Source organism: Agelaius tricolor, unplaced genomic scaffold, assembly GCF_023055355.1.
Source record: "Agelaius tricolor isolate 1412-34295 unplaced genomic scaffold, bAgeTri1.0.p SCAF_36, whole genome shotgun sequence".
NCBI classification, from domain to species: Eukaryota; Metazoa; Chordata; class Aves; order Passeriformes; family Icteridae; genus Agelaius; species Agelaius tricolor.
Genome location: NW_027269296.1, coordinates 2,924,936 through 2,934,158, shown reverse-complemented (window position 1 = coordinate 2,934,158; position 9,223 = coordinate 2,924,936). Strand labels below are relative to the sequence as shown.

Here is a 9,223-nt window from a genome sequence, read left to right as displayed (position 1 = left end):
CGGTGCGGGCCCGCGGCAAGCCCCGGGCGGGCCGGGCCCCGGGGGTGCCCCCGTCTCCGCCCCTCTATCCCGCCGGAGCGGCGTCTCCCATCGCCCGCCCGCTCCTCTGCGCCGGCCCCGACTCCATGCACGCCAGTTATAGCGGCGGGGGCGCGCCCGCCGCCCCGGGAGCGCGCGTCAGAGCGCGGGGACGGGGACGCGCCGCCCGCTCCCGCGGGGCCCCGACGGCTCCCGACAGCGGGCGCGGCGGGACGGCGGCGGGACGGCGGCGGGAGGCGGCCGGGGCGGGGGGCGAGGGGCACCCGCCGCCCCCTGGGAGCGTGGCTGGTGCTACCCCCGCGCCGTCGGGCGGCCCCGGTCCCCGCTCCCCGGTCCAGCACACCCTCCCCGCGGTGCCACCCCGGGTCCCCTGCCCTGAGAGTTCTGCTGCGGAGCAAGCCCCGAGGGTCGGGAGAGCCCCAGAGTGCGGGCGGGCTGCGGGGCCGCGGCGATGCTCTACGGTTTGACTTTATTAGCCCGAGCCGGGTGCGGGGCCCCTCCGGGAGCGCTGCGAGGGCCCCGGCGGCAGCTGCGACCTCCCGGGAGCGCGGCAGGAGCGGGGCCCGGGGCCGGTCCTGCCGGGAGAGCTCGGGGCTCCTCCCGGGGCGCTTCACCCTCCTCCCCGACGGGGAGCGGGGAGCTGCATCCCGGACTGGGGACAGCGAGAATTGGCTGGGGATGCTCCGGGTCTGGCTCCCAGCCCGAGGAGACGGACGGGAGGACGGGCGCCGGGTGCAACAGAGCCAGGGGAAAACGGGGAGCACCGACGGGCAGCGTGCCTGCCTCTCCGCCCTCCTCCATCCCTCCCTCCGCCTCTCCGTCCCTCCCTCCGCCTCCCCATCCCTCCCTCACTCTATGTTTGAGCCCTCCCTCCGGGGCAGGACGAGGCGGGCCCGCAACACCGGGTCCGTGAGCGCGGCACCGGGCACCGGACTCCAGCGGGGCGAGCCGGCCAGGGAAGGAAGGTCCTGCCAGCGGCACTGAGTGACTCCAGTGCCATCCCCCCCTCCCCGATATCACGGCCACGCGGGTCCCACGGCCGAGCGGCGATGCCCATCCATCCCCACGGGCACACGCACACCCTCGGCCGCTCACAGCCCGGCACACGCTGGCGGCACCGGACACACGGTGACAGCTCCCGCGGCCCACGGGCGCCGTGGCCGGGCTGTGTCACCGCGGGTCCCAGCGGTCTCACCGTGCCACCCGCAGGGCGGGACCTTCCATTGGCAGCGCGTGTTTAACGTGGAGCAGAGCACAAACCCTTCACCCCCAGCTGCAGCACGCCGCGCTGTGTGATCGACATCAACAAACACAGCCCCACACTGCAGTTAATTTAATTCCACTCTTCCTGCCCCGAGCTACAGCTCCCTTCATTTTCATTTTTCCTCTGAATTCCCACAACTCAGACCTCTTTGATTTCCAGGTTTAATTAACAATGCTCATTAAATGAATTTTTATTCATTTCTTTTAATATTACCCTGCCACCTGTCTTTAGGAGGCATGGGCTGATCGTTTATTCTAATTTATTTCTGTTAAAGATGGCATTTAAGGGTGGGAGGAGGGATATGAAGAGGTATAGAGGGTTGATCCATTCAAATCTCTTCATCCCCCTCAAATGCTCTTCAAGGACGCTGCTCCTGGAAGTTCTGTATTTATTTTCCACCAGATCCATTTCATTTGCTAGGAAAAATTGGATTGGACATGCTGTATTTTGCAGTTATGTTCCAGTTCATTCTTAATGTCCCTTGCTCGTCTAGTGCGTATAATGTCGAGTCTTTATTCATCTGAAAGAGGTGAAACTGTGCAAAATCCAGGCAGGAAGGGCTGTGAGTCAGCCTGCACAGGACAGCAGGCAAGCAGGAGAATGGTCCCTTGCAGCAGCTTGGAGGGAAGCTGTGTTTCCACCCAAAAATGAGACAGAGCAGAGGAAACCTGCAACACTGACAGACAAAGGGAAGGAAAAACAAAAGGCAGAGCTGTCCCACTGCCCCTCACAGAACATGCTGGGCAAACTGGGGTCATGGGAACACATCAGGCTGGGGCAGGGCCAGGCCAGCCTGGAGCTGTGGGGCTGTAGGGCTGCGGGGGGGTTGCCCTCCCCAGTACAACACAGCAGTGCTCAGGAAGGAGAAAAGGGACCTTTCAACAGACTCTGGGCTTTAGGGAACCCCCAGGAGCTCCCCTGCCCTGGCACCTTCTCTCACCTTCTCTGGGAACACAATCAGCACCTTCCCAGCCCTGGTGCCCTGCCCAGTAGCACCCCCAGAGCCCTACAAGAAGCAGAATTGTCCTTGCAAGATGACCAAGACCCACCTGAGTCCTTCAGTGCCCCAGACCCTTTGTACAGCACCTGTCTGATGATGCAAACCAAACCCCTGGGCCTCTCATGGACAGGAGGCACTCATTAAACCATGATGAACAATTATTCACTTTTTGCTGTCCTGAGGTCCCAGGCAGGGCCCAGGACTGTCACACAAGGGGTTGTCAGTGTACTCTCCCAGCAGCTGCCTGGCTTTTTACTGGTTCAACCTGGCCAGGACAATTGCTGGGATCACCTGAGCACTGGAGGCTCAAACACAGCTCCTTGCTACCTGCTTTTTAGCATCCCTGTTTAAGGACCACAAGTCCAGCTGTGCCACCCCTGCTACATCTCATGGCAGGAAGGAGGGGGCTGCCCTGGGTTCTGGCAGCACAGCAGCCAAATAACAACCTTATGAAATATTTAATTTTATTGCTAGGGCTTTTGGGGTGACACGAATAAATGCTGTAAGATAACGCATACCATGGTCAGGTTTGCAATGACATTATGACATTTAAGCTGCCAAAGAGAAGCAGAATGTGGATCTGCTCCTCTGGGGCCATGTCCATCTTGTTGGAGCACAGTGAACAATCATCTTGCTCCTGGAGAGCTTGTCCTGGTGCTGGAAATGCACTGGGAGATAAAGCACAGTTTGCTTTGGGTGTTGCTGGCTGCAATCCCACTCTGTGCTGGGATCTCAAACACTGGCAGAGAGGGGATGTTAGATGATGCCACATCCACCTCTCTGGCACCAGATCACCAGTGCCCGTGGATGCCAGCTGCCAGAGGCAGAACCTGTGGTTGGGCTTGCAGAGCTCGGGGTGGCTGAGGACATCCTGCAGCCTTTGAAGCCTTGGCCAGGCTGCCAGGGCAGCATCTCCCTCGCGTGGGCTGGGCCAGCCGGGCGTGCTGGGGCCTGTGGACTGGCACACATGGAGCCAGAGGAGGTGCCCACGTGGCACGAGGCTTCCAACAGCTCCAGTGCCCTCCCCTCCTGAACATGCAGTGCTCATGTTGTTAGCACTCAGTCTTGGGGAGGCAAAACAGCCTTTTTGGGGGTGCTCTGTCCAGGAATGTTTGGAAAGTGCCCTGGGACAAGAGAGCAATGATACTGCTCAAGGAGCTCGGCCATCTCCACTGGCATTCAGCCTGGTAACATCCCAGAGCCACGTGGGTGTCTCACCCCTTCCATTGTCAGCTCAGAGCTGTGAGGGGCTCATGAGGAGCACGTTTTGTTTCATGCAAGGAAACAAATGCATGACAAAATACCAGGGTCCCAGGGAGGGTCCAGCTCTGGCAGGGCACAGATGGTTCTGCTCACACTTGAGGGGACCTTACACCAAGGAGTGTGAGAATGAGATGCAGATGCTCCTCTCCAGGCACCTGCTGGTGGCCAAACCCACTCCCTAAGATGGGGAAGGATAAAACTGGAAAACTTTCTGGGCTCTCTGTTTGCTCCCAGGTAGCCTCTCAGGGAATTAAAGAGCAGTAGCCAAAGGCCTCTGGGTTAGGACTGTGCTAGTGCTGGAACTGTGGGCTCAGGCTGGATCTCTGGGCAGGTGTTGGAGCTCCAACCACTGCCCACGGGAATGAACCATGGCCAAACCAGATCAGCTGCCCACAGCAAGCCCAGCAGTGCACTGGGATAGTGGAACATCCTCCTGGTGATACAGGTCATATCTCTCATTAGCACTAATTAGTGGCTGTCATTAATGGGAAGCCCACACCCCTGACCAGAGGCAAGAGAGCATACAGGACTGGGAGCACTTGAAGGTAAAGGCTTTGAGGGTTTGGGTGTTTTTCTGACACTGCATTGTATTCCCAGCTTTTCCTGCTGCTGTGTCCCTGTGGTGCAGGGATGTGTTCCTGGCAGGCTGAGGAGCCTCTCCCAGCCCAGCTCCACAAAGTTCTGCTCTTTTCTAAGGCCAGGAGGCTCATTTGCTGGTTTGGCTCGCACTGCTCTGCTGGCAGCACCTGCCTTTGTTCCAACTTGCACTGGCTGCTCAGGGCTGAGCTGAAAATATCTGAAGATACTTTCCCTGAGCAGCAGCCTCCTCTCCAGTTGTGTAAGGCACTCGCTCTAATAAAGCAGCGAGCCAAAAACACAGTGCAAAGCAGGAATACACCCAGAGCCAGCCCTCCTTTTGAGGCAGCTTCGTGCTTGATTTTCCCTTGATCAGACGATTCACGGCCCCCCCCAATGAGTTCTGATCAGCGCCTCGGGCTGGCAGCAGAGCCGGTCCCGGCGAGGCAGCAGCGCCCAGAGAACTCCTCGGCTGACACCTGGTGGAAAAGCGGGAGCAGGGAGAGCCGCCCCGATCAGCCTCAGCCTCAGCAGCCCCAGCAGCGGCCGCTCCTTCTGGGAAATGCCCTCGGGACAGCGCGGTACCCAAGAGCTGCGAGGCCAAGCTGGAAAGCCGGTGCTACAAGAGGTTTACTCCACGGTGCATGTGGCCTTTCTCTTCTGTAAAGCACGACGTTCTTTGGTCTGCAGGGAATCAGCAAGGGGGAGTTCACTCATTTTGGCTTCCACACCCTAAATGGAGCAGAGGCAGACTGAATCCTTCACATTGCAAGAATGGAAATCTCTCCCTCTGCATCCCATCCTGGCAGTGAGAGGGAGGAAATAGAAAATCCCATGGATGTACTTTGGGCAGGTGTTTGATGGGGCAAAACAGGCAAAGCAAGTGGTGCTGGGAAGGTTTTTTAGGTGTGAACTTGGGATGATGGTACCAGTGGAGGATATGAACTGGGGGGATCATCTGGCAGCACAGCATCTTCAAGTCACAAGGAGTTATTCCCAGTGCTACCAGTAAGTAATGAAGTTTTTCCCATTCCTGCCTTTTTCAGGGTTCTATGTGTAGTTACTAATATGTGCAGGACTCAGAGAAAATAAGGTGAAAACCTGCAGGGCTTACTGTGACCATATGAACGGGTGAAGCAAGGATCCTGTCAGGGCCCTGGGCAGAAAGAAATCCCAGCACTGAGGAGTGTAAAAAAACAAACTGACAAAATGTCTTTAATAACAAAACAGGCTGTTTTTACAGAGAAATCCTCACAACAGGTTGAGCAAGGGCATGGTGAAATGTTCTGAGGAGCAGCAGTTCTGCACACTGATGTGGACAGTGCTGATCATGCTGGGTGCTGCTGCATCACTCCAGTTTTGTAAAGTTTGGTCATTAAAATGGGGGTTTTTTGTGCCCATCTGGCAGCAGAGAGCACAGCAGAAGTGCTGAACAGACTTTGTGCAGGTGTCTGGTTTCATTTCCCACCTGGAGTGCTGCTGGCTCCTCCCTGCTCGGCCAGACACTGTTCCAGAGCTGCCATTCCATACAGATTGGCCCAGTCCGTGCCATGGTGGGACAGGATCACGTCCCTGCACTGCTGGCTGGCTCTGGCCAGCTCCACCAGCACGGCCTGGAACGCAGTGACGAGCTCACAATCCACAGAGGCTGGAGCGACCTGGGACAGCAGCTGTGCCAGTCCCTGCAGCCAGTGTGTCCCCAGAGCCACGTGTGGCAGCCAGGGGAGCAGTGGCACGCAGCCAGCCCAGGCCTGCATCCCCAGGAACCAGAGCTCAGAGATGTCATCCCAGGCGCTGGCGTAGGCAGGGGACAGGGCCAGGGCCAGCCCGTCGCTGCTGGGGTCTGCCTGCGCCACGTGCGCCCGCGAGAGGAAGCCAATGGCAGCTCCAAAGAACTCCCTGGCACGCTGTGTTCCCTGAAGGGCTGGGAGGAAAGGGAAATGAACGTTACAATGCAGAGCTTGCTCACTCAGAGAAGGGCCCTGTGGAGCAGAATATCTTCCTGCCCTAGAAATCTCTTCATCCCAGCACACCAGCCTGCTGGTTGTTTCACTATTCCTTGCTCCTGAACATTTTTGGTCGATCATTTTTCCAATGACAAACTGGACCAGCTTCCCTTCTATTTGCTTTTTCCAGCCCAACTTCCCAGCTCCTGGTCTCTGCCCATGCAGCACAACGTGGGCTTTACCAATGGGAACTTCCTTTACCTGCTGACCCTGCAAGGATCCTGGCCATCATCAGGCCCAGAGTGGCAACGTTTGCTGCCAGAACCAGATGATGCTTCTGGGGCAGCAGAAGTGGAAGAGACTTCAGCAACACATCCATCAAGGAGGAAAAGGTTTTGTCACGCCTAGAGAGAAAATAAACCCTTTTTGACACATTTCCTGAGCAGAGCCAGAAGCACCTGAGAATGTCAAGGTTAAAAACAGCACCAAAAATATAAAGAAATAGGGGTTGAAAAAGGAACATCCCTTTTCAGCATGGCAGGTTAACAGCTCCTCAAGCTTGGTGCACAAGGCACCCTTTCTTCCCACTGCCAACCTCAGAGCCAGCTCCCACAGCTCTGTTACCTGGGCAGGTCTGGAGCAGTCACAACCAGGTTAAGGAAAATCCCACACATGGTCTGCAGGCTCATCTCAGTGCTTGTCAGAGGTGCTGGGGCCGTGGACTCAGAGGTCAGAAGCTCCCACTGCTGCAGGAAGTACTCACACAGCAGTGCTGGTGCCCCTTCGGCAATGAGGATGTCCCGGGGTTTGTCCTCTGCTGTCAAATGGCAAAAGCCAGGCAGGAGAAATCTGGAAGGGGAAAGAAACTGGGAGCATGAGGTAGAATGGGTCTGAGCCCTGCATTTACATCCATCTTGGGGGAGAAAGCTCCCATGGAAGTGGCACTGCAGGGAGAATGAAAATAGAAAAACTATTTGAGCAGCTTTGCACTAAAATGCAATAAATGTGTGCTTAAAATGCTCACCTCAGAGCATCCTGGGGTAAGGCAGAGCCCTCAGTGCTGACCAGCTCTGCCTGGGGAGGACTCACAGCTGGGCTGCCCTCCTTGAAAAGTTTCCTGGCATAATCAACAAGGAAAGGCAAGAGCTCACAGATTTCCTGCTTGAGGGACGATGTTTCTTCTGCCATCCAGGCTCCAAGGACTCGAACAGAGGCAAAGATGAAAGGATCTTGCAGCTCCTCCTGTTTAACCTGCATGAAGAAAGCAAAGTGACACATTATTGTCACTGTCCATCAACTACCACAGGCCTGGAAATCACAGTGGGACAAGAGGGAGAGTTTGCTCCGCACAGAGCCACCCCCACAACCTGCTCTTTGTTAAAAGCCCTGCCTTACCTGTCTCAAGTAGAATATTACAGCTCCAAATGCCTCCTCCATAATCCTCATCAGCTGCATTTTCTGCACGTTTTCTAGCAGAGGGTTCTCTTCCCTCAGGCACTCCTGGATCCCCATCTCCATAAGGACATAGCAGGCTGTCACCACTTCCTTCTTCCCCTCCACCTCCAGGGGATCTGGCTCCTCCAGGGTCAGGCGGACCTCCACACAAGCCAAGTTCACCAGCAGGGCCAGGAACTTGCTGCCAGCACTCCCTGCTGGGATCCACTCAGCCCCACAGGCCTGCACGAGGCTGGCTGCGAGCTTCAGAGCGGGGTCCCGCTGTGACTGGCTGAGTTTGCTGCCCAAAACCTCAGCCAGCCCTTTGTAAAGTCTGCACAGGCACTCGGAGCCCTGCGAGTTCTCTGTGAGAGGATGTGACAGGGGGATGAAGCGAGGCAGAACCTCACACAGCTCAAATTTGGTCATGTCTTCAGCCTTGAGGAAGTCACCGGAGAGCTTGGTGAGCACAGCCAGGAGCTGTGGAGCATCTCTCTGCCAGCACTTGGCCTCTGCTATGGCCAACAGCCCCACAAGCAGTGTGAGGGCACGCTCAGAGCCGTGACCACCATTCAGGTAGGCCTGGCACAGGGCAGACACTGTCCCTTTGGTCACCAACTCCCTGGGGCCTCTGGCTGTAGCCAGGACAGCGCTGAGGCACTGGTACACATCATCAACCATGGATGTGCAGTCTGGGTCGCAGGGGGACAGCAGGACGTCATTGAAGGTCGGGATTTTGTTCAGGATCTGGGAGTGCCCAGCTAGCTCTGGGTCGGTGCAGAAACAGGCCAGCAGGGTGAGGCCGAGGGCACGGAAGGTGTGCGGGGGGCAGTCGGCTGGGGGCTGCTGGGAGATCAGCAGGCGGGTCGGGAATGTGAATCCGATGGCGTCGAAGATCTGGCGGCGGGTCTTGGCATCCACCTCTCCGGCTCTGACTGCTTTGGTCACCTACGAGGCAAAACAGGAGTGAGTATGAGCATAGCAAAAGGATTTGGTACATGTACAGGATAGAACTGCTGCAAATCAGAAACCAAAACAACTTTATTTAGTGGAGTTGTTTTGGGAAGTACCCAGTGAGCTGGCACTTGATCCAAGTGCTAATCCAGACATTTACTACGGTGTTTCAAGAGTGTGGCAGCACCGACTGACTCTCCACACACCCAGGTCAAGGCCAGGCTCTCTTGCTTTGCTGAAGGGAACCCCAAAGCTCTGAAGCAGCTTTGCTCTGAGCTCCCAATCCCCCTTCCCACATCCCCCGGGCACTCCCGTGTCCAGCAGGGTGTTTGGCCTCCCCTTTACCCTCTCCTGAGGCGATCCCGCGGTTCCTTACCAGGAGCAGCGCTGCGAACTGCTCGCTGTCGTTCCTCGCGTCTCTGAGTACACTGAGGCACCGCTTCAGCGTGGCGAGCCTGTCCCCGGCGTCCGAGGCCATGGCCGGGAAGTGGGGTTGAAGGACTAGAGGGGAACGCGGGCAGCCTTCCCTCGGCCCCTTCCCTCGGCCCCTTCCCTCACGGCTCCTGCCCCTTCCCTCAGCCCTGTCCTTCACGGCTCCGCTCCGCTCCTTTCCCTCTGCCCCTTCCCTCACGGCTCCGCTCCTTTCCCTCTGCCCCTTCCCTCGCGGTTTCCGCTCCTTCCCTCACGGTGCCCCGCCCGCAGGCGCGCGCCGCCTGCCCCGCCTCCCCCTCCAGCCAATCCGCGCGC

The 9,223-nt window shown here is 57.6% G+C and overlaps 1 protein-coding gene across 1 annotated transcript; it reads right to left on the bottom strand.

The window, feature by feature from the left end:
* Positions 1-5,329: 5,329 nt before the first annotated feature.
* Positions 5,330-9,161, bottom strand: NCDN (neurochondrin). Its single transcript, XM_071452989.1, has 6 exons — positions 8,853-9,161; positions 7,484-8,470; positions 7,113-7,339; positions 6,713-6,937; positions 6,350-6,492; positions 5,330-6,066 (listed from the first exon to the last, which is right to left on the bottom strand). Exons 1-6 carry the CDS (start codon positions 8,952-8,954, stop codon positions 5,600-5,602), a joined length of 2,151 nt encoding a protein of 716 aa, XP_071309090.1. The 5' UTR covers positions 8,955-9,161; the 3' UTR covers positions 5,330-5,599.
* Between the last annotated feature and the right edge of the window lie 62 nt (positions 9,162-9,223).

What these genes read in the sequence shown, in the direction of transcription:
- NCDN (XM_071452989.1), bottom strand. Translation starts at nt 8,954, where the DNA reads ATGGCCTCGGACGCCGGGGACAGGCTCGCCACGCTGAAGCGGTGCCTC. An exon ending in AGTTCGCAGCGCTGCTCCTG is followed by an intron (nt 8,471 to 8,852) that starts GTAAGGAACCGC and finishes TTTGCCTCGTAG; the next exon opens with GTGACCAAAGCAGTCAGAGC. An exon ending in TAATATTCTACTTGAGACAG is followed by an intron (nt 7,340 to 7,483) that starts GTAAGGCAGGGC and finishes TTCTTCATGCAG; the next exon opens with GTTAAACAGGAGGAGCTGCA.